The 25,718-nt window shown below is 39.4% G+C and overlaps 1 protein-coding gene across 1 annotated transcript in view; it reads right to left on the reverse strand.

Moving 5' to 3' along the window:
• The window catches only part of TIAM2 (TIAM Rac1 associated GEF 2), a 137,330-nt gene that overhangs the window by 24,261 nt on the left and 87,351 nt on the right, over positions 1–25,718 (reverse strand). Inside the window, exons 15-16 of the mRNA XM_061378593.1 lie at positions 24,531–24,791; positions 7,364–7,467 (exon numbers count right to left, since the gene is read on the reverse strand). Coding sequence (XP_061234577.1) covers positions 7,364–7,467; positions 24,531–24,791 — 365 coding nt within the window. The remainder of the gene's footprint in view (positions 1–7,363; positions 7,468–24,530; positions 24,792–25,718) is intronic.

Below are 25,718 nucleotides of genomic sequence, written 5' to 3' on the forward strand. Positions count from 1 at the left end.
ACACTGAAACCTAAATTAATTAGAAAAATTCTTACAGACTTCTAACAGGTTGCAATTTCATTCATATCACTGATAGGCTCCTCAAAAGGCACATGGTGACAGCAGGGGCCCAGCCATGGCTCCACACTTATGGAGCCAGCAACTCTGGTTGGGCTCACTATAGGCTGGGCTGTCTGCAAGGGAAGCACAATAATTAGCAGAGCTCCCCGTAGGCTTCTCCTTAGCTTTTGATGCAGAACTGTCTCCTCCAGGCACAATGGAATCAAGGAAAACCACTGCTGAGGAACATGCTACGTTCCCATGTTACCTCTTACACTCCCTAAATGCATCTCACATCTGGAAGGAAATGACACTTGTATTGCAGAGAAGTATACATGACTTTGGGAGTACTACGTTGTTAAACCCCTTCCTACAAAGAACAGAAAAAAAAAAGGATGTTAATTGCAGACTACTCCCCAAGCTTCTGGATCTCATCAGCTGCTAAAACGAAGTTCTCACAATTAAAATAAAGATCCTTAATGTCCTATGGATGCTGAGTAAACCTTCAGGCAGGCAGCTCTGCAATTAATGACATGCTGTGCAAGTGCAAACTGCAAAATAGAGCTAATGAGCAGCTATCACCATGAACATCATTTAACCAAGATTGCCTCCATGCAAGAAATAGGTTTGGTGCCTTATGGGCATCCCAGTAGTTTTTTCTTCCTCTTATTTTACTTTTCACAGAGGGACCTCTGTTGAGCTTCTGGTCATTTCTGCTTGGCTTTCTTTCAATGTAACTCAACAATTGATGTTTACTTGACATTTTACAGTCTTTGCTTAAAATTAATCCACACTCATTTTTATTTTGGTTTGTTTGGGGTTTTTTGTTTGTCTGGGGGGAGTGGGGGCGGCATTTTTGTTCTTGGTTGGCTTGTTTTAGATTTCCCCTAATTTTATTTCAATGTTAACATTTCTTTTGCGATGTTTTGGGTATAAAGGTGACTAACTGATGAGCAAGAAAGCATGCCACTTATACCAAATGGAGAGAAATATGGCTCTGAAACCTACCAGACACATGTTGACATACATACATACACTGCCACACCATCCTAAATGTAATCAAAATACAATTTGTACTTGTCAGTTTTTATGTTTTATGCACCATATCATTACAAATCTTCTTTCTGATTCAGTATATTTTGGTAAATATTTAACTTTCTCACTGAAAAGTTTTACTAGGAAACTGTTGGACTTCGATGGGAAAAAAACCCACCTCTCTCGACATTTACCCACTGAAAGACAATCGTCTAATTCTTAAATACACACACCCAGACTGATGATCCTTATCTCATCTCTGGAAGTGAGTGTCGTCACCACATCAAAATAAGTAATTTAACTACCATGACCACATATCTAGCATTTACCGAGAGTGCCAAAAGAAGGTCATTGGGTATGTTTTGAATAATGGTGTACTGAACTATCCTACAGCACATTTGCTACAGATCACATGCTTGTACAATGTTTTCTAGGTAACAAGTCAGAAGAATACATCATTCCTAGCATTCACTTGCTTTCTTCTGGAAAATAAAATACCATTCAAATAAACCATAAACATTGAACAATTGTGTTAATTTTCTGCTGGGATTGGACTACATGAATAATGATTACTAACTGCTTTTACCTCTACTATTCCATAGCAACTGCCATAGTTCCTCTCCCCAAAAATCAAACCACATTTTTTAGTTTAACAATTGAGAATTCAGCCACCAGCAACAGGACAGACATTCTTTAATTCAGGTTTAAACCTAGACCTGAATGCATATTATATATGAGTATTTTTACCCTTACTCTGTCTGAATGGTAACTTGATGGCTTCAGCATTACTTCTAATGAAGAGGTTTCAAAATCAGTTGGAGACAGTTTGAAGACAAAATACTAATTTCTTCAATTTATGAAAGCTGTCCCTTGGGTACATGAGTATGCTGTATATACAAGAGGCCAAAACCAAAAATGTGGCGAACTCTTTACAATACTTGTTGATTTTCATTACAGAAATAGCCATATGAAGTCAGCTAATAGGTAACACAAGGATTTCCTTTTTGAAATCATGACACATGTTTTTCATCTGTTGAAAGCACTATCTTGGGAAACTTGTGGTGGTATTTGGATGATGCATAAGTGGGAAGATGGGCTTGCTTTCTGACCCAGCCTCAGCCTCAGCATTCACACTACTTGGGCAGCATCTGACATGTAAATCAGCAGCTCAATGGCACATACACTTTAGACTGGAAGGGTTGGAGAAAAACCTTGACAGTTATCCAATTTAGGCACATTTGCACATTGGCTCCTTGAGCACAGGAAGTGGGACTGCATGCAGGAAGACCAAAAACCAGATTCCTCAACATGGTCCCAGACGCACAGAGTTCATGGAAACATCTGCTTCTCACTCACTTGCAAAAACTCCTGTCTTGCAAATGGAGGACTGTCCACAACTGGTATCACAATAAACAAAATATGCAAACTTCAACAGCACTGGAAGGATGATTTGACATTGCGTAGGAAACTTGAGCATCCAAAAGCAGACTTCTGAAATGCCCAAGTACATAGGTTTTTCCTACTTTATTTTTTTCCCTTACATCTATAAATACAGACATTTCAAGTAGGGCCATAATACTGATCTGCACCTCATCCCTACAAAAAGCTGGAAGTATTCGATGAAAATGTTCCATCCTGCAGGAGATGAAGATTTTCATTTGCCAAAGATGCCATTCGGTCTGCTGACCAGACTTGTCACGAATCCTTCACTCCCTCACCAGATAGACTGAAAGCGAACACAGGAGTGGAGAAGCAGTGAGCTGAGCTAATCTAAAGCAGTCCATGCTAAGGAAAGGTGTTCAGAAATTTTTCATCATACTTTCTGTTCATCTCATTAAGAATGGTATTCCCAAGAAAAAAAGTTTTCTCCCTGCACAGTGTGCAGTATTTGTTACTTATTTTTTATTAAGAGGTGCTGGAATAGACTTGGCCATATATAGGCATACTAATGAATGATCAATAACCCATTCTGAGAGTAGACTGACTATTTTAAGAGTTAACAGTAAAGCAAAGGCAATTTCTGTAAGTCTCTATGCCCAACTTATTGCCAGAATCTATTTTGCTTCATTGTTCTAAACAAATACAGCACTACTTCAAAAACATTACAAAATCAAACCAGTTGGACATTCTTTAGAGAGCAAATTCTTATTAACATCCAGAATGTCTCATCAGTGAGTAGCTTCCGTTTCTGCATCTGCAATGTTAATTTTTGAAGATGCCAGCACAAAACCATTCTGCATTCATTTACTATTTTTACCATGAGTACAAAGCATCACATTAGCTATTTTTACTGGGTTTCTTAGGTTTCATAAAGAACTCTAAGATACAGCTGAGAATATAATGAAGTTATGTGAAATATTTGCACAGACTTTATTCTAAGGCTCTTTCTTAAGATATGTAAAATATCTTCTGCCTCACACATGCATTTATATGAAGTTCTTTCTTTCTGTCTGTTCAAATTTAATATGATTTTGGAAATACTTAACTCCAATGATGCTCAAAAGATTCAGAGCAACTGCAAGTCAGATTGCAGCACTCTTACAAGAGACCATAGAATAAGAGCTACTTAAATGGTAAAATTTCACCTTTTAACTATGTTTGTCTTTCATAAAATAATATTTTTTAATATATTGAAAATAAAAATTAAAGATAAATTAGTAACAAACTACTAAACTTCATCTTTAAAGAAACTGTGGGTTAGAGAAAGTATTTCTTACCAATACAGTTTGCGATTAGAATCATGAGTAGCTAAAGGAGAAGTTGCATTTTTTATTTATTCAGCTTCATGCTACTTGGATGTACAGAGAACTTGATTCTTGGCAACTGTCAACATACCAGGATTTAACTGAGCACCAGAAACACAGATAATTAGTTCTCAAAATGAATAAACACAACTAAAACTAATCGCACTGACAGGCATACTCAATTCCCACATTTTCTGAGGTCCTCTATTCTTCTGTCAACAGCACGCCTACATACTCCAGAACCAACAATTGTAAGGACGATATGCCACAGCAAACAGTATTTTAACACAGTTTGAAAATGCACTGCAGCAGAATGTGTTACAAGTATAACATCTAACCTTGTTAAATAAAATAGAATAAAGTTAAAGGAGTTAAAGGTATTAAAGGTATAAATTGGCATCCCAGAACTACAGAGCTGACAAAACTAATGAGTATCTTGAATGGATGGCTCTTGATGTCCATGTGGTTTTATTATTATTTTATAACTTAAGGAATGGCTTCCTTTTCTGGAATGAAACAATCCTCTATTGCCCTTCTAATTAATTTGTTAGTTCTCACATGAAACACAAACATACAACTATTCTAAATTGATTCATTTCTTGGGCTACAAAAAATGAATGACTGAATGAACCCATGTTTGAATGTACTACACATGCAACAAAAGACTTGTTCTTGTGAGATTACAAGGAACTTCTGAAATGCCTCACTATACTTTCAGTTATGATGCTTAAGCTTAGGGTGGTATGAGATGAAAAAGATAATAATGAAAAACAAACAAAAATGCTCCAAATGAGAAACACAAAATCTAGAAATCAGACATGCAACCATTAAATCCAAAGCTTTAAGACTTCCGTTATTTACTTACATGTTATGGAACAAAATTCAACCCAGCTTCTAAGGAGTCTGCTCCCTCAGAGCCAAGTAATTGTATCTACAGCTTCTGTCAACTGGGAAGTGAGCATCTCTAGCTGTCTCCCCCCTGAAATATCCCAAGCTGCCTGTTCCAGGCTGTGCTCAGAACCTCTTAGCGTCACCAACGTCTCCTCTACAGAGCAGAGTCTACAGATCTCTCCCCCATACTTCTGCAGCATTGCCTAGTGCTGAGGTGTCTGCACTCCTGCTCTCCCACAGGCGTGGGTCAAGTTAGCACGTGCAGGAAACAGAAGGCAAAAGAGAAAAGAAAAAATAAACCCAAATCCAGATGCTGTGCTTTTGGAGGCTGCACAATTTCCTCAAAGTAGCTTTTATTAGCAATAGCTGTTGTTCATCTGGCAAGCAGTCTCAAATCACAGCTATAAAGACAGAAATCACTTTAATTCCTTTTGTACTCAAATCACAAAAGCACCTACTATATACATATTACCTACATTTACTGTAAGGTCTGGGTGTTTTTAATTCCACATCTATTGGAGAAGTCAAAAAGCTCAGATAAAAAGCTCTGACAGTAATAGGCACCTTCCAACAGAAAGACAGCAATCAATTACAAACCATTTGCAGAAATTGTAGAGCTGTCACAGGCTCGTTTACAGCTGCAGTTCAAGTCAGACTGCCTCTGCCAAGCCGTTTTCGCCCCTTGCACCTACAAAACTAGGACAGCTTCAGACAATTTTCTAAAAGGGCACTATCAGACCTGCATGCCAACCCAAGAAGCAAACTACCACATGCCATAGCCCATTACTTCAGCAAATTGTGTGCAAGCCATTAATACTGCTAGACATGACAGATTTCAGGCTTCAGAGAGGGCAAGGAGTGGATCTGTGTTTCCCCCTTTCCTTTTTTTTTATCTTTAATTGCAGCACATCACTTAGAGCATTGGAGCATATTTAGTGCGTTTAGTGCAACACCTAGTGTACGTGAATTGTTCTTCGTGTATTTAAATCCTCTTGAACTCTCCCTTTCTGTCATCTGGTGTATTTGACACAGATGATCAGGACTGGCTTTGTTTTTCTGCTAAAGTAAAGCTGATGCTCCAAAACCTCCTCCCCTTTATCAGCACAGGAGCTCAGCCACATATATGCACGCAGTGCATGAGGGGGTGTGCATATAGCCAGGCAAGTAGGGTACCCTGAGGCACCTGGGGGAACCTGACCAAGCACTAGCCTGCTGGTGCAGTCAGCTACAGAGTCATCCTAAGCCTTGCGATCACCTCTTCTATGCTTCTGCAAAGATCCTGGCCCCTAAAACACTGCAGAAGCCTTGAAACAGGACAGTACAGAAATAGAAATTTACATTTCCCCTTCCAAAGGAACAATGTGTCCGCGGCGGGGGGAAATCCAGTTCATTCTTGTCTGGTTGCAGAGACTTTTAATAGTGTAAGCAATATGTTTCACAGGATATAGATTATCTCTGTGGGAATCCCCTGTGCAGCAGGAGGTGGGCTGAAGAGTCACAATCACTGGGCTTTTCCTTACTCTGTCAAGAAACTACACAAAGTCACCTATATAGACTAAGGCAGATTATAGAATAATTCCAAAAGTAAGACAGGATCAGCTCCTCTAGGTACGGCTACAGGCACAATATATCTTCCCTATCCTCGTCTTCCAAGTTTTTACGTTCTGCCTTATCTCTACCAATTTTTCATACAGCCTAGTACAAGACAGTAATATATTGCAGAACCATAAGAACTTTATAACTCCATTTGTAATATGCAAGAGTGTAATGCAAGTGTTATCATAAATTTGCTTGGAGATATAACCAACTCAACAGAAGTAACAAAAATGTTTCTGTTGTCAGGATCGCAATGCTTAGTAAAATTACGGCCACCAACATGAAAACATTCCTACGGTAGCAGCTAGGGGGTTCAAAATATACACTTGAGTTGGACACAAGTTGCAATTTGACTCAGAGCAAAATTGCTCTGAGACAAAAATTGCTCTTCGAAGACCAACACATTTGAAGGTGGACACTGACTCTGGGGGTCCCTGCCTCACCTTCCGAGGTCCTGACTGAGAGAAGGTCTGAGCATCCATTACTTCAACCGAAGTCAAACAGTAACTGCAGACACACAAAGGCACTCCAGATTAGAGACTGGGCTCTTAAACACTGTTCCTCTCTAAGTCTGCAGTCCAGTATAAAACTACTGACGTTATGCAAGTGTTGCTATGGTCGCAGCAGTCTTAACAACAGCCATAGAAGTACCAGCAAAAAGAAAACATGAACCAAACTGAATCAATTTGAAGGCTGTAGCAGCTTTACTGTTCTCTGAGCACTGGCTTCAAGCAACAAAGAAAGATGAATTTGACAAGTCTCAACCTATTTGCCATTTGTACTCATCACACTGCTTTCGAAGACCCATCAGCAGTGCCAAAGATGATGACCTGTCAGGTGACCTCAAGATAATAAAACACTAAATAAAGGTAATACACATAATTGGGGTTTTTTGGTGGTGGTTTTTTGTCTGTTCCTTTGTTTTTGTTGGGTTTTCCTTTTTTTTCTTTTTTTTAATTTGTGCCATACATTAAATTCCTTCTCACAAAATGCAGAGCATTAACACTACAACACTGTCTTTTTGTTCATAACAACCATTACATCAAGCATGTTCTTACCCTTAAAGGTGGATCAGTCTTCTCCCTGTGTGGCACTTGGTCCAGAATGCCATCAGTACTGCTCCTTTTCAAGCTGGATGTGACATCAGGCACATTACTAAAATCTGCATTCAAAAGAAAACAAAGAAATTAGAGAGTTATAGGACAGGAACAGGAAAATTATTTGCTTTTATCTGCAAATGCTTTTGGTACTAGCCAACAGTAGAGAAGGAATACAAAATCTGTGATCCTCTCCACCTGCCAGAAAAAAACCACAAAAAGTCAAAGCAAGGAGCAACTGTGCCTGGAAACTCTGCTTTCAAAACAGCAGCTGGGCACCTAAGACTGTCTGAAGCAATGCACCAAAATAAACCTAATGCTCTTTCTAGCAGTGTGCTTTCAAAGGTAGCATTAACTGTAATAAGCACACACTGTGCTGAGACAACCAGTGAGGATAATTAAATGCACTCAGTAGTTCTTCTCGGATGAGCACACTATTGTTCATCATGACTTAGTCCTGAATCCCTTAAAGATTTAAGAAAAGAGAATTTAGCCTTGGAATAGGCACCACAGTTCATAATACAGATAACATCTCTTGCTACTAATAGTTCTCCAAATTTACTAAGTTTGGAGTCCATGCACATAGTAGCTGGCACACTGTACAAACCAAAGGAGACGTTGCCCTGCTCTACTTATTGACAGACTGTAGCTTTTAATAACATTTATGTGTAAACTCAAGATCTATTCAACAATACTGAACATTCATATAAAAATGATGGGTTTTTTCTTTACAGTTCCTCAATTGGCTGCTTAAAATCTGCAGAGACATTCACATGGAAATTCTAATTAAACTTCTAGAAGTGAAGAAGTGATTTTTGAGCTGCAGTATTATCAATCTGAGTAGCCTCAAATGATAAAATAGTAATAAAATGAAGCCTTGTTTTAATTTGCTTCTTTGTTTTCTAGCCTTTAAGCCTCTAGGGTATAATTCACACCATATTACCACATTTTCAAGCTCTTTCTCAACACCTACAAATGCTGGAGATTTATTTTTAAGTGAAAGGCAAGATTCTCATTTAATCACTAACTCCAGCAACTGAGGTGGTAATTAAAGTAAGTATCACTCATCTTGCAGCAAAATCATAAGAGTTAGCAATAATGAATTGTGAAGGACAACAGTATCTCTCTGCCTGGGCGCTGCTGTTGTCCCTGCAGAGCAGGACCAGCTCCTGTCAGCAAGAACTGACAAGTATGGACTGAAGCAGGGAGGAAAATGGAAATTTTATGGCCAAAAGAGCACCTTAGGCCCAGGAGAAGTCTTCCTGGGAAGACTAAACATGGCAGACAGACCTATGCAAATACCTAAGCATGATGTCATCTTGATGTTTTATTTTTCCATATTTTATTTAAGGTGCCTATGCCAAGCTAAGCATAAAAGTTGACACTTTCCACCGAAAGATGTGACTACTCTGTCATTTCCCCATCCTTGCAGAACAAAGGTCCCACTGCTTTTCTCTCCTCAAGCTATTTTACCTTTTCCTCCTGGAGACAGATGTGGCTCCTGATATTTCAGAACCTACATAAGATGCAATACCCCAAGTTACCGCCTTTGCAGGAAAAACATTTTGCACAACTCCATCAAACAACCACCCATCTTTCAGAACTTAAAAAGGAGTGTGACTTGTCTATTTATCTTATTATGCTTTTATCCCTCTTCCTCTACCAAGCCTGAAAAATTTTCTCCTGCCCTCTGCTTTTAAAGTAATTTTGAGTCTCTCTTCCATATATAGGTAAAATCAGGAATGCCTATTGACTTTCACCACTGTCTACTTCTGGGTATACAAAAGGTAAGCCAACTCTTAAAATCTGAACTGTTTTTTAAATAGCATTTTTGGGGGGGGTGAGCCAATGTCAAGGATATTACTTCCCATTTTTTTCTTGGTTGTGCTCTTTGTACTTTCATTCTGGGTTTTATCACTCTTCTCCCCTATACCTCCAAGCAGCATGCAACTGAGATAGATTCTGCAGTGGCATAAAGGATGTAGAGTTCAACCTCAGGTAGCTATCTAATGAGAAAAAAACCCTATGCCTTTTCTCTGATTTTACAAAGTGAGCATTCAATACGTTTGTCTTTTACAAAACAGGAAGTAAAACTAACCTACGTAAGCAATGAAGAGAAAGTATAAAAGTAGGAAGAGGAAAATAAGATAAAATGATCAGCAGACAACAAGAACGGAAGAAATCAGGATAACATCACCCAAGTAGGCAAACAGAACATTATATCACTTTGTCCAGATGATCTATTTTTCCTCCCTTCACCCCAATCTTTGTTTTTCCTTTGTAGTCTATAGGACTGTCAGCAGTAGGTCTATATAGCCTTGACCATTTTTATAGCACTTGCTATTGGCAGAATGAATTGCTGATGGTAGTTAGGGTAAGCAACAGTAAATGTTATTTTAAATAGTAAAACCTAAAAAAAGTTACACGGAAAGGATCCAAGGTGGAAAAGGACATCCTACTGCACGTTGCATGACAAACTAACAGAGGGAAGGAAGGAAGGAAGGACGTATGGCTCGCTGATCAGTTTAGCATCCATATCCTGTCTCCCTTTCCTTCTCTTACTGTGGAAGCAGACTTCCTTTGGATCTGCTCCTATAAACCACCAAATTATTCCCAAAGAGCACAGAAACACCAATATCAGCTGCATAGCTAAAAACAAACACACAAACAAAAAAAAAAACCCAACAAAACAACCAAATCAAGGGGCAAAGGAAATGAGTATTACCTTGGAGAATGGGTAACTTCAAGTGCAAAGCCTAAGGACTTCGATACAGCAGCAAGTTTAATATTGGAATTCTCTCTGCTTCTGGTACTATACGGAAAGGGAGCATCAAGCCAAACCATACAAAATATATTGTCTTTGAATATTCAAATTTAGATTTAGCTCTACAATGGGATTCTTATTAACAAAGATGTTCAAAAGTAGTAGTGTAAACTGCTACCTTACAGGCAGGTAACCACTATCCTTTCAGGGAAAACTAGCAATAAAACTGTAGAAACTATGAACAGAACTAATTCAAAGCTGTGAGAATATGAAATCATTCCAGTATATAATATTCTGGATTACTGCTGTGCATGAGCACAGGAAAGAATGCAAGGAGATATACATTCCTAAAAATCATCCAAAAATGTGAGGTCAAATCAGCACTTCCTGAAAATTTTTTAAATTAATATTATTATTTTTAGAAAGCTATCTCTAATGTCACTTACCTCACTATAATTACATTATTGACTAGCTAAAGAGAACACAGACAGCTTTGCTGGAAACACTGCTTAAAGGGCTTTCCAGCATAGCAGTGGTGACTATATCATGACTCAGCCTGACTACACAGCTCCATTACCGTAGTACATCAGATTTACTCTATTAACATACTTGTGATAAAACTGTCTGGAAGAAAAAAGGGACTGATAATACTGAGTTAAACAAAACTTGGAGCCAGCTGGCATTGGCTCTATCGGACACAAGGTAAGCTTCTAGCAGCTTCTCACAAAAGCCACCCCTGTAGGGTCCCCACTACCAAAACCTTGCCACACAAACCCAATACAGTCAGCAAACAAGAAGAGTCACAACCTCAGATAAACGCTAAAATTCTCAGAAAAGTACAGGTAGAAAATGCCATTACATGAAAAGCTTAATTAACTACATCATATGAAATACATAACAAACTTTTTGCTTGGTTTCTAGCAATGAACAACCAAGTACAAAGAATCTGCTTAGCACCTTCATCTGCCAATGGCATCACCAAAGAAGAATGCCATTACTCCTACAATGTTGTGTCTTGCTCACAGGCAGATACGTGACTCACAGCCATTCAAGAGAAATTACAATGTAAGCACTTAAAACTGAAAGAAAGCATACTTCCTAAGTCATGCTCCACACTACTCGACATCAGTTAAAAGTAGGCATAGAGCACATAGATGGGACAGTTGGTGAGAAAAACACATACAGCATATCCTGGATCTCTGTACACCTACAGCAATGTCTCTTTCCCACATCACTGTGGTGATACACATACAAGTGGTCAATATGGAAGTTATTCACATGTTTGTGAGCAGTAAGGTACAGTGGAAACACATCCTCTAGCAGATGTGTGAGACAATAATAATTTGTGCTATAATCCCAGCCAAGATACTAAAGGAAATCAACTGGAAAACATCAATATCCACCATCCGGCAATTCATTTACCATAAAGAAGCCATCAACAAATGCAAATGTCACTTATCTCTTTTTTTTCTGCTTAATTAATGAAGAAGCCTTAATTACTTTCTAGTCAGCACTGCTCTTATCACTTTAGCCACTCACTGCAAAGGCAAAATTACCATGAGAAGAAAATAGGAACTGAGGATCCTGTTTCTTTTATGATTTCTTTTTCCCCATAATACTTCAGAACTTGTTGTGGTTTATAATTTTTTTTTCACCAATTAAAAAAAAAAAAAGCCAAATAACCATCACAAGCATGTCAAGTGTTAACACATGTCAAGCACTATGCAGGTGGTGTAACCACCCCTTTTTCAAACTACAGCAAGAGGGCGTGTTTCCACCTGCCACTCTACTGACAATGGTAACTGAACACAACATTTCTTCTAGCTCTATAGGAGAAGATAACACAGCAAAATTAAATGTACTCAGTCTCTCATTCCAAGACAAATTAAGACCACTGTAGGGCACCGTTTTCAGGCCTAGCAAGAGCAGCAGTTCAGTGCATCACTTGATAACTACCCTCAGCAAGTAAAGAGGCGCCCTGACAGGCAGTCCTGACCTCAGTAAAAATATAGTGACTATGCCAATATGGAAAATCAAGTTTCCATTCTGCAATGTTTCTGAGATTTCAAAGACAGATTGCTTTGCATCAGAATGAAACCATATCCTTTACATTATGCTTAACAGAAAGCAAAAAGAGGTAGCTTGACACCAAGATGTTCATCCATGATGTAGGAGAGAGATGAAATCACCTGTTCTGTCAGATTCAGGTAAGGAAACCAAACCTGGGTCTGTTCCAGTGAAGGTAAGATACTTGACTAACAGCTAGCAGCTGTAAATCTTTCCTGGTATCCACGACTCCACCGATCCACTTAATCATATCACCAAATATTCCCTACAACAAATAGATTCAGAGCCTAAAGTTCATGGTAAAGCTAGTCCCATAGGATGTGACTGACTCCGGCTAAAATTTGTCCTCAACAGAGAAGAGTGAGGCAGGGTAGCATTTAATGACTAGAAAATTACATATCTGAGGTGGGTGCAATCCGATTTGAACTCATGCAATTCAGAGGATTAAACTTTCTTTAGCTCTCAACATTGTAAACCTGGCATATGAAATTGAAACTCAAAGAGCACTGATTTTAATAAATGATTTTACTGATGATAGGGAAAAGTGGATGATGCAGCTGGTGAATAACAAGCAATAGCTATGTTTAAAGAAGAAACAAGAATGTTGGGGAAATCTAATGAGATCTGTAACCTATGTAGTAACCTAAGGCTTTCACAATCAATTTTAGGAAATAAAAATTTACAATGTGGAGATAAATGGAAAGTTATATACATATGGTATGGGTAAACAGACTGTGTCAAACTAACCTGACATCTGCCTTCAGTAGATTCAACCTTCTGGAAACTTAGTTAAAAATAAAAAAGTAAGTAAATAAATAAATCTTTATAATATCCCAAGGGAAATTATTAGCTAAAATGAAAAGGATAGGAATTAAGGCAAAACTGCTAGCAGATAACATAACAGTACATCAGCCTGAATGTACTTCTAAGCCCAGGAGAAGCTAATGATAGATTTTGTCTAGCATGGATTTGGGGACCAATTTTACTTGCTGTTTTCATTATTTGTTTCATTAAAGAAAGTACAATAGGAATTACTCTTATTAAATACTTTAATCATTCAAAGTTCATAGCATTAATTAAGAGCATGACTGGAGATGCATAAAGGAGGTGCAAGATGACCTTGAAGATGGGGCCACAGTCCCATAATGAAATTACATAGAACAAGGTTTCAGGGACCAGTAAGAGCAATTCCTTCTATAAGCTGTGGGTCCTCAGTTGGAAACATGAAAAAAAAAAGAAGCTTGGAAGTGCAAAGAAGGGTTTAACAACACGTAGTTGTGAGATAGAGCTACTTAAGCAATGGTCAAGGCCAGCAGATATTGTTATAACATCAGCCAGGAATATGCCTCTCTCTTCAATACATGTCTTCAGTATGTATGTCTTCAGTTAAAAGACTGGCTTTCAACCATCACATAAACAACTTACCTGGGAGCAAACAATAAAAACACTCTATCCTATTTTAAAATTGAACATGATAAATGTATCAATAGGGTTGCTGAAAGCCTCAACAAGAAGAGGGGCTGGACTCACTGAGTCGGAATTCTTTCCCATCCTAGGTTTCTCTGTCACCAATGTAGCACGAGTATTACACAGATGCCTAAATACAGCTGCACGGACAGATCACTGCAAGGCTCTGTCTGTTCAGTAGACTGCAAGAAATACTTTAAGTTTCGTTAGTACTGGTGTGTAAAGATACTGGCAAAGGGTGTTTATGGGTAAAAGAAAGCTTATATCACAAGTGCACATTGGTGAAGAAACACCAAGAGCTGGCCTACACCCCAGTCACTTGCTCATTCCAGCTCAGATGTTCATTTAATAATGAACTTCAGTGGTTACTCTGCTACAAACTGATCTTTTTCTCATTTGTAGTTCCTTGGCACGTGAGAGGGAAATGGGGCTCTCATTTCATGTCCTTGCTGATGCAGGTTTTTTATCTGCAGTACTTACACACGCAGAGCTTCAAGCTTGGTCTAGGCTACAGATACTCTGGTCTCAAATCAGAGCAACTGACAGCATTTTTAAACACTAGTATTATCCAGTGATTTCAGGTAGATATTACAAAAAAAGGGGACATCAACTTATTTCTGAGAATACTAATAGAATTTTAGCTTGAAAAAAGATTAGGATCTGTAATTACAAAGAATTATAGGAGGTCCAGTCTATCCACTAGGAAAGAATGTATTCAATATTATCACTAATTCCCAAATGCTCTACAAACTGACAATAAAACACAACACAGCCAATCTTCAGCATGTAGAATATTCTCCCTCTCCCCATTACAGAGCTTTTCCATAACACAGCTGCACGGTTTGGATGGAAATGAGATACTACATTTGGGTAATAAAGTTAAGCCAGGTGTATGGAATGCTGCATTTCTTGTTGTTAATTCTCCAGACTGATCAGTTAATTATGATAAGCTTGCAGTTCCCATATTCTTCTAGCCATGTTACTATCAAGAGAAAAGTAAGCTTCCAAGAGAAGATAACAAGTATTTCCAAAATCCCTGGTGCAAATCATACTAAGTCTGAGCCAACTCTCAGAAAGGTACAAAGCCTTGGTGGTCTTAATGCCTTCGAACTTACTGAAAAACAGGGAGTGGTAGGTGAAACATTCCATCACTGCCTGGAGAAGCATCAGTGTGGTGAACTTTGAATGTACTCCTTTGGATTCTAATACCTGTAACTTAAACAGTTCAACCTGGCAGGTAGCACACATGTGCTTATTTCTTTTGGTTTGATACAACCAAATACATTTCAGGTTTTAGACAGTATATTTACTGTGTTGCAGTGAAGTTTAAAAATAGGTATGTAAGCATTTCCTTCTGTTTGCTTTTTTCTTTCTGACTTCAAGAGAGATCTTTCAAAAAGTAACAGTTGATCCAAAGGAATTTACTGAATGGCTTTCAAGAGACATTCTCACAATCTCTGTTAAAGAAGGCATCCAAGTTTCACCAGAGAGATATGAAGGGTGCTGGGTTCACTAGTTCAGTTATTCATAACTTGTGCGTCTTGTTATTTGAGGATCAGACCTTTCAGTTCTTTGGCTCATGTTATCCCCTGAGATCAGCAGAGAACGTCCTGCAACTGGTATCCAGTACAGAGCCCATGCAATCTCTGCAGCCCTTTAAATTTCTATCTAGGCTGCAAAGAGAACATTAACTGTGATCAGGAGAAAAGCAAGAGAGTTCTGGAAGTAGAATTCAAATTCCCATGGAGGATTCATTAACTGTCCCACAAGAGCCATTTGCACTGGAGAAATTGCTAGTAAAAGTGAGGAAGGTCTAGAAGATTAGGTGTGGGGGTAAAGCTAGGTAGGTTCAGTAAAGCTGTGATATAAGAGGACACTGGACTTGCTCCAGAGTTTTCATCATGAAGGTCCATGTCTGGAAACATCAGGAGGCATCTGGAGGCATAAAGCTCTGTAAGACCCTTCATATAAAAGCAGATTTCTTCCTCTAAACCATCTATGGCCAGAGAAGGACGACTACAAATTCAATGAAAAGTCAGCTGAAAAAAAATCAGAGCTTGTAACAGAAGAATAGTCCAGCTGAATTGATGTCTGAAGAGCTGCTTTCCACCTAGGAAAAGTACAGAAAGGTTCTACTTTACCTCAAGCTCTTGATCTATTTCCTCTGCATGTCACAGCAGCAAACAAACAAATAATTCTGGGGGTTGGGTTTTGGGTCTTTTTCTGAACTCTTAAGCCCTACCACTACAAGTCTCCATATATGAAAACTGGCTGCTAAGCACTGAGCTTAGCACAAGGAGTTTTTACAGCCACATTTGATTTCTAGACTAAAAGCTGTCTCCAGGTACCTTCTGAGCTAAGGAAACAGTTCTAAGAGAAGGCAGGTAGGTTGCAGCCACTTAGGAGAAATACCAATTGAAACATCAATCTGAAAGACAAAGCAATTTGATTCACCTTTCATCTTCACTGGGGTTCTCTATGAATCTGGGCAAATGACTAAGGTACCATGGACCCTAAGTGCAGGCTCCTATTAATCTCCAACTAAGTCTTCTAGACTTATGGGAGTGTTAGTTCAATTCAGTAATTTTAACTGGAATTTATTGAAGTTTTTAACTATTGCACAGTGCCAATTCGGTTGTTACCCCACAGCTGGTACTAACAGACATGTATTATTACTTATGCATTCACACTCCAGTGCTGGAGTAAATTAAAATCAAATTGCGGGTGGTAACTGTGGTTATTAACTGTACAGTGGTTTACAGCTTTCATTCTGCTTTAGCCAACAGATAAAAAGATAGTGAAACAATTAATTTGTTACCAATTCAAAACCCCTTCCTCTTTTTTGCCTAGAAAATTTTCAAGTTCTTTTGAAATCCTCTGACCTAACTTCAGATACCAACTAGCACATATTCTTATTGCTAAATTAATATGACTTGAGCCTCCTAGTAGATGTAACTTCAGTTTCTAGACAACTAAAACTAAACATGTTAAAGAAATTCACAAAAAAAAGGCACTGGATTTTAATAATTTAGAAATCTTTTAATCTCTGCAAGGTATTTTGTCTTTTATCATGTTGCTGTCCAATGCATTTTGTAATCTGTTTCGGGACTGGCTAGAAGGTATGTTCTCAGCTTAGCGTAAAGGCTGTAACAACTGACGCTTTGGTGTAGCTAGAAACCTCATTCAGAAATTCATTCAAAATGTTAAATCTGGGAAGAAAATTAGCATACAGCTGTCATAACACCAGTCTTCAAATAGGGTTCTTAAGCACAGAATTACTAGATGCCTGTCACTGACAAGACAAATTGTTACCAAACAAGACATGCAATCACAGGCCAGAGAAGAAAGTTCCCTTCATGGCCCCTCTCATGCTTACGTTTTGCCTTCAGGGAGCAAACTATGAAACACTGGAAGGTGCTCTACATGCTTCCCGAAGGACAGTGCAACCAGGCTGCTTCTTTTTGCAGATCTGATACTGCCTAGACAAAAGAAAAACTCATACTTCTAGCCAGGGTCTGAAATGCTCAGGCAGGACAAGACTCTCCTTTTTTCTCATCCTTCAGTGAGGCAAGTGGTGATGCTTTCCTTTAAACACACCACATTTTCTTGTTTAGAAAAAGCTAGTATGTTACTGTAAATATTCTTGTACCGTACAGCCTGCATAAGACATGTTGTGCCACATGCTGAACAGTGGCTTAGCTCCAGTCAGCCACCTACTTCTGCAAGTGTGACTTTCTGTAGGTTGCTGTATGCTCTGTTTTTTGGGGGGTGATTTTTTTTTTTTAATATCTGCAGAAATATCCATTTTGAAGCTATAGCAGAGTCCTTTAGATCCCTTGGGAGTTCCTTTGTTAATTTAACTGTTCATGATGAAGCAAAGTAATTTGACTCATTGGTAATTCAGTAATCAATAGGAGATACAAATTAGTAACATAATAGGGAATAGCTGCCTGCAATTCTGTAGCAATGCCTGATTAGTCCTCTGCATGTCAATGGTGTGTTTTTATAAGGTTATTTAGCTTTCTAAACTTTCTCTGTCCAAGTTCTGCCAGTCAGACAACTGTTCAGCCTTTTCAGTTTTAAGCTTAACACTTCACACTTGCTTCTCAAATTGTTATTTAAATACATTTGTTTCTTAAGTGCCTTCTTTATACAGTCTCACTGGAAGCCAGTGTTAGCTGTAGCTATGTATCACCCTTCTACTCCAGTTCAACAAGTGGGGCTGTGTCTGGGATATGGAGGAGGAAGATACGGCAGAGCCCACGCTGGGCGGCTACCATCCTCTACAAGTGTCAGCAAAGGCTGCAGCCCACTGTTGTCATTAGGATTCCAGGCTGGGGCTACTGGACATGCAGAGGTGCTGCCAGTGGTTCTTCTCCTGGTTTCTGCTGCTACTGTAGGATTGCTCACATAAAATGGTTTTGGCCATTCTCAGAGGTCATTTGCACTGAGGAGAGTTAGAATGCAAATGGAGCTGGCCCTGTCCAGGTACCAAGTGTATCACCTTACTGGTACATTTTCTTCTTCATCTCAGATTTATAGGCACAAAAGTAGTGAAAACAGAAAGAAAAAAGAACAAAAAAACCAAAACCAAAACCAAACAAACAAAACAACCCCCCCAAAAAAAGTTACTTAATAGCTCAGCAAGAATTTGTGGCTAGCTTAAACAGGCTTTACAATTACTCAACCTATCTTACCTCTGTGAAACCCAGAATATCTGCTGTTTGATGTGCTTTAAGTCATGCCTAAGACACTTGTCTGTATCTAGATGTCTCTAAATTTATCATTATAATACATTTTCTTGCTGCCCATATTGTCATGCCACAGAATTCAGCAGGACAGGCAATGTGATGATTTATGTCTACATGTTGTCACCGAGCCTGAAGGTGCAGCTCCACAGGGTTTATTTAATGGAGCTTATACCAGGAAAGAACAATTAGGCCCACTGATTTTACAGGGACTAAATCATAGCATCACTTAGCAAAGCAGAACAGAACGCTCTTTCAGTAGAAAAGCACAACGAAGAGCATTTAAGGCTGTCCTATTTTATAGCATAAACAATCTTCTAATTTGCAGCATACACATCTAGCAGGAAGCCAACAGGACAGTTTGTCAAGTGCCAGCAAGAGCTCATTAAACCAACACTCTTGGGAAATGCTCTGCATTGCAAAACATGCAGCAGGCAATGAGGGCTCCTGTAGATCCAGCTTCTGAAGGCTAGCATATACTGAAGAGGCAAATGCTTTCTTTGAATTAATCTCTATGCTGCTAAGGTTCTGCGTATTGTCACAGGGAGACCTAATCTTTTCCCAGCGATTCACATGACCACAGGACAGACACTTGCATTAGCGGCACACAAATGGCTGGAGTGGGAGCCAACCTCCCACAATTGTCCAAGACTACTGTAAACACACACCTCACTTCTGAGCTTGTTTTGATGAACAGCCACTGCATGTTCAGTCACATCTGTGTGGCTTCCTGCTGAAGTAAATTAGGTAGTGATTAAAAACAAGAAAACTCAGCAGTTATCCATCTTCAGGCACATAAGCAGTCATGTTGCATAGGCAGCTACAAGTCTATGTTAAAAAGAAACAATGCATTTCTAGTGTGTTGCCCCACACCACACAAAACCACCGGATGAGATCTACTAGGCAAGAGTGAGCAATGTGTGCAGACCTGCACAATTAACACAGATCAGGACTGTGGCTTCCCTTAGAACTTGGGAAGCTAAGAAGCAATATTCACCTCTTCTGAGCTCAAAAGTTTCTTGTGAAAGAATAAAAAGTTTATTTGATTCCTCACACATGGAGTGGAAAGAAGGCCATGACCTGCAGCACAATCAAGAGAATTTAAATGTTGAAACAGCAGCTAGGTGAACAAACAGGACTTGATTTGGGAACAGCTAAATGCAGAAGTTACTTTAGAAATGTTTCTCAGTTAAGTTTTAGTTTTAGTTTTAAAAACTAAACTTTGTATTAAAAACTTTATATTAAAATACATGTACAAAATGCTTTAAAAGCTACAGGCAAACAGCAACAAGCAGAGTGGTCCAAGCCAGTGCTCCAGGCACAGCTCCCAGCTGCTGGAGGCTATAGATATCTTGGTTTCACATCCTCCTGACTGGTCTCTATTCTTAAGAGGGACACGCAGGTCTTTCTGATATTCAGGCTGGACTGGGGCTGGAGGAGGATACAGGGACTGCTGCCTGGGGAGGTATGTGCAGCAACACTCATACAGCCAGCTGGCTGCAGAGTCAACCTCTGTCTCCCTTCTTTTCCTCCCTCAACTTGGTGGTATCTGACAAACCTGGTTGGAGCAAAGTTTTCTGGAGAAGCTGTGAGTTGCAATTACACTTTACAGAGGCATCTAAACCATCTAGTGAAGCTTATTTGAAACAGAAAGCACCTTGGAATCTAATCCAAACCAATTAATTGTAAAAATGCAGTCTTAATAACAATTTAGTCCTGTCCAAATTAAGCTTGTAGCCGACTGATGTGCTTTGCTTCTGTGAGTGCTTACCAAGATAAAAATCAGAAATGGCTCATGTCTTCAGAAACAGAAGAGCCACTTCCCACCTGATGGGGGATCCTCCTGATCCTACTTCTGAAGCAACTGCATTTTGCAAACATATCTCACTGTTCAGCAGATTAAGAGCTGAAATGTCACTGCTACTCTCCAACACGCATCCCAGCTACTTGTCAAACACCATGAAGACTGACTCTCGGACTGCAGCCATGCTTTATACAATGTGAAACAGGTTCCTCAGGAGTGACTCAAAACAGCATGTTGCAGACCATGCCCTTTTTCAGGAATCAGTGCAAGAGGTGTGAAAGCAGAGGGAAAAACCCATGCTCCAAAATGGGAACACTTCCAGATGTTCAAGGCAAGGCTGGAAAGGGCTTTGAGGAACCTGGCCTAGTGGAGGGTTTCCCTGCTCATGGCAGGTGGCCTGGAACTAGATAATCTTTAAGGTTCCTTCCAACTTAAACCATTCAATGATTCTATGAAAGTGGCTCAAGAGGTGTTCTGTGGGAAGGTCAACTGAAAGAGAGCTTGCTCTCTTAACTCTCCTTGCAACCAGCTCTCCCCTGGCACCTGCCTGCTCACCTTCATCCTTATCCTCCTTGCCTGGCTCTGGCTCTTGTCAGACCTCTGCACCCACTGGCTCAACTCACCGAGTTTGCAGGGGAGGGGGAAAGAAAGTTTTCTCCTCAATTAGCTTCTTCAAAGGCTCCAGCAAGTGCCGCTGCTAGCACAGGGGTGGGGTGAGTGCTGTGGGGCTGGAAGCGAAGGATAAGGCAGTGCAGGGGAGGAGGAAGAGGAGGAGCAAGCCTCCCCTTTGTCGGCAACACCCAACACTTCTTCATGCTCCTGGGACCACAGCTCTAGAAAGATGGGCCAGACAGGAACTGAGACCCCATACAGAAGGTAAGCGCCTTTCCCCAAAGCTGAGGGCTACAACAGGGAGCAATGGAACAGTACGAGCATCTTTTTTTTTCCCATTTAGCTCTCTAACCCACCAAGATGAAAGTGTGCTAACTCATTAAAGCACATCCAAACTGCCATTCACCACTTTTTTCTCTCCCTCCCCCTTTTTATTTTTTTCCTCTTAATCACAGAGACCTATTTACAAGTTAGGGTTGATTTCAACAGTGTCAGCTAACCAGAAATGACAGCTTTTGTGGCAAAATCCCACTTTCTGGGGGAAAAAAAACATTAAGTATAACTCAGACAGCAACTCACATACTGCAGTGGGTTTTCACACCTACTAACACTTCTACCTCCTACCTCAGCACTCTATAGATATACCATTAACCCACATGGGGTTGCCCTAAATATACAGTTTTCAATCTTGTGTCTTCTCTGTTGTTTATTCCTCAAATATCCACTGGGAGGAAAAAATGAGGCTTTTTTTTTCTTCCCCAGTTGTAAGAATTCCAGTCCAATTCCCTCATTTTTTATTTCTACACAAATATTTGTTTAATTTCCTTAGCAATGGAGCTTGAAGCAAATTTAGTTGCTCTGTTATTTGGTTTTCCACATTTACAAGTGCATTTTATAAAAGTACTCAATCTCATTTCTTTTCCAGGATAAGCTTATTGCTAGCCAAGTGGCTAAACAGCCACCACATAGCATTGCCACGTGGGAGATTGAATGATATGAACACAGCAGGTCCAAAATACAGCTAACAAGGGTATAGCAACCTCTTGGAGAAAATGAATCACTCTCACAGAAAATTCCCTGGGAATTACTTTTAGGACTGGCAGAGCTAGTGGCTTTGGAGAAAGTCAGTCACTTCCCTTCTGTACAGTAAAGGCTGCCAAAGTTGCCATGAGATATAATTGGGTATCCTTAAGATAGCATAACACATAGAAAAAGGCACTCATCACAGTTATGCTAAGCAGTTACAAAACCATAAACAAATGTGGACAAACTATTACCATCCAAGTTATATGAAGCCAGTGACTTAAAGTAAATTCTGGTTTGCTTTTGCCTGGTGGTTGCCACCAAGCACCAGGCAGGGCATTACCACGTGACTCAGTGCTGAAAATTTCCATTTTCCAAACACTTTGTTAATTTTAGCTCATTAACCCTCATAATACTCTAGAAAGATAAACACAGTCAGTTAAGTTTTAAAAGCAGGCAGGTGCTAGCAGAACCATTTATGTTTTTAACTCTATGTATGTACCTTGAGCCAAGTTGTGCTTGGTTTTTGAAAGATGTTCCCCTCCGCTGGCATTAACTGACTTTCAAAGGCACTGCCTTGGAAGAACAGGCTCAACATGGACAAGCAAATGTCACAAATTATTTCTGAAAACTGTGGTCTTAAGAGTGACTCACTCAGCTCTACCAAAGGAGCTAGAACAGTATTAAACACTGGATATGAATTTAGGAGGCTCTGGCCTCCAAATCCCTGCTTGGATCATTAAACACTCCCTCTTCTTATCTAAAATCTTATTAAAATCCTGAGCAACAGGACACAGAACAGTAAAACCCTTTATGATTATCTATTAATTCAAAGTAATGCCATTTTCTTCTGTTTTTATTTGAACTCGATCAGGTGATCAGACACTAAGCACTGAATTCAATAAACATGAAAGTCCTTCTCACAAAGCTTAATTTAGAACTATTTGTTCCCTTTCAGAATAAAATAAATCTTCCTTAGTTGCTTTTAAGCAGAAAAGCAAATACACTATGTCCCTTTATCCACTAGTGCTTAGAGTATAATACATACTCCAGTAATTTCCTATTATAATGGAATATTTGCACAAGTTGCAAATTTATCCCAGAGGAATGAAGAATCTAGAGAATGGACACATACATTTATTATATGGAATACTCCAGGTAATGCTGGCCTATGATAGCAAGCCAACAAGCTGAATGATAGCCCTGGTATAATTATGTAATTAATTAGCTCTATCATAATTTTTGGTTTATGACACTAACTTTTATGTGCCACTAGTCAATTTAATGGCATTTTAAATTGAAACAAGGCCCCTGAGAGAGATGCTACTTACTATATCACAAATCTTGTATTCAGATTTCTTTTAATTTCAAAAGATGACCTAATAAAATTGCTTTATAATTAAATCCATTCTAACAACTTCTCCTATGTGATTCTTTTTCTTCTCACATTTTTAATTACGAAAAAAATTCCAATCAGAAAACACCTGCCACCATAATTATATACAAAAATCGGGATTCCTTTTTGCACCTCTTGCTGCTCTCCTCACACAGCCGTGCACATCGACTAGCCTTCCTGCAGAATTTTACTAGCATCCCCCCGAGGTGCAGCAAGGAAACTGCACCTTTTACACTCAAGAAACTAGAGTTAAATTTGCTTCTATCTTGTTTGAAAAATAATCAAGGCGTGAGAAGGAAGGAGAGCAAATCCCCACATACTTTACTTCAGACAGATGTTTGCAAGTATGCTGTTATCACAAGATGAGATTCTCATATGAAGAGCAGCTAAAGGAAGGAAAGGGTGATCACAGCTCTCTTCAACCCAGCACAGCAGTACCCATCTATGTGACATCATCTATTTCCACCTGAAGAGGCAATCCAGCAGTGAGCACTAGAACCTTCTTGGAGGCTAGGGAGGGCCGTGCGCCATCCAGGAGCAGTCCTTATCACGTAGGATTTTGGCACCTTCCCTGCCTGGTGTTCCTCATATGGAAACTCATCAAGATCTCACTCTGAAACAGCACTTTTAGAATATGACCTCCATGCAATGCTTAATACAGTGATATTACATTAAGTAAGAAATATAAGCAGGTAGTAGCAAAACAATTCCTATGAAAGTTGTTTTCACAGACTTTCTTCTAAGCAGTGAGTAGCTGTGTCCAATGGGAACACAATATCATTGGGTGGGAGCAGAGCTAAATGACTCCTTTCTGAGGCAAATATGATTCTTACATTTAAGGTACTCTGAATGCATGTCGTACTTTACCATATGTAAAGCATGGTAAACACAGAACAATACTTCTGCCTCAAAAAGTCACTGCATCATTTCAACCACCAGTGCCTGGGAAATAGATGTACTAGAGGTACCCAAAATGACACAGAACAGTTAAGAGAGCACTTGATAATACTGGATGTGCAACTAAACAGATTAAAAGAATATAATTTCCATGCAGAAATTAATACTCTCTTCCATTTCTACTTTCTAAAAACTAATATAACAACAGATGCAGAGCATAAATGGAACTTAAACAGTTTGTACTTGGGTTTCTCACTAAGGCAAGCACAGGATTCTAAACATAACCGAGCTTTAAAAAACAGTGGTATTGGAAGTAAGGTGAAGTTAATGGAATTACTGGAACCTCTTACCATTTGCTGTGCTCTTTTTGAAGTTATCTAGAAATTCTTCTAGGAGCTGTGACTGGTTTGGAGGGGGCAACAAAGTCTTTGGGTCCCTGGAAATGTCACCATCAGACCAGGACACACATAAGGGTTGCTGGGTCCCGTACTGGTTCATTCTCAGAGTGAGCATTACGCTTCTCTCTGAAAACAGTAACTCCATCTGCCTGAGGTCAAGATCAGATACTGCATCTCCATTTACGCTCAGGATTTCATTGCCTACTCGGAGCCCTGGGAGCATATGAAAGGAAAGAAGGAGAAAGAGAAAAAAAAATAGGAAATACAATTGTAAAGGGTCACAAAACAAAGTTTACACTGATTCACCTATTTTTATGGGTTTAATTCAAATAGCCTAATCCTGCAAGAAATCCATTAGAATCCATGGGAGCTTTATTTGTGCTATAAATACACCCATTGACCTCATGCTTATAGGTGTTACACACAGTAAAGCAATTGAGTTGTGTCTTTCAAAAGATACTACAGAATTTGTGGATGGGAGGGCAGCACAACTTTCAAGAAGATTAGCATAGAGGCACCTCTAGTGAATCAGATATCACCAGTGTATAGGACCATAACACCTAGTTCGTTATGTGGGAAGAACAAGGCACTAGTCACACAGGTCAAGTAGTTCACACAAAACTAGAACAGCAGGGGATGGAGTCTTTATCAGCTTTTGTATAAATCTAAACAGTGGCAATCACTGCCTTTCAAGGTCAGCAATAGCCAAGTGGTCATTACCCTCAGATAGCAAATGGAACTCACTGTTGTCTTTTTTCTGGGTTTCTCTCTCTGCTTTTTTGGAGAGCAAAACTCATGTGATCCTGCTGTGCCAATGAAGACAAGCACAGTTTCTGAGCAGTGCAGTAAAGAAGGCACTCACAGAAACATGCAGAAAACTGTTTTGGGAAGGGAGGCTACTTTTCATTGCCAGCAAAAGTGGAAATGATGGGTCTTGGAGATTGACCAAGCCCACAAGATTCCCCAGTGTGAGATGAACTCCTTTGAGCAAAAGCACTTGGTCAGACAGCTGAACAAAGGTTTTATTTCCAAGGGTGGAGAAGAACTCTCCCTGCTATATTCAAAAGATAATTCAGTTACTCTTTGTACATTATCTTTCTCAATATCACATACTTTCCATGGTCTTCAGGAGAGAAAACC

The sequence above is a fragment of the Neopsephotus bourkii genome, unplaced genomic scaffold (assembly GCF_033783945.1).
Source record: "Neopsephotus bourkii isolate Nb327-2 ecotype Australia unplaced genomic scaffold, CSIRO-AGI_Nbou_v1 NB_1767, whole genome shotgun sequence".
NCBI classification, from domain to species: Eukaryota; Metazoa; Chordata; class Aves; order Psittaciformes; family Psittacidae; genus Neopsephotus; species Neopsephotus bourkii.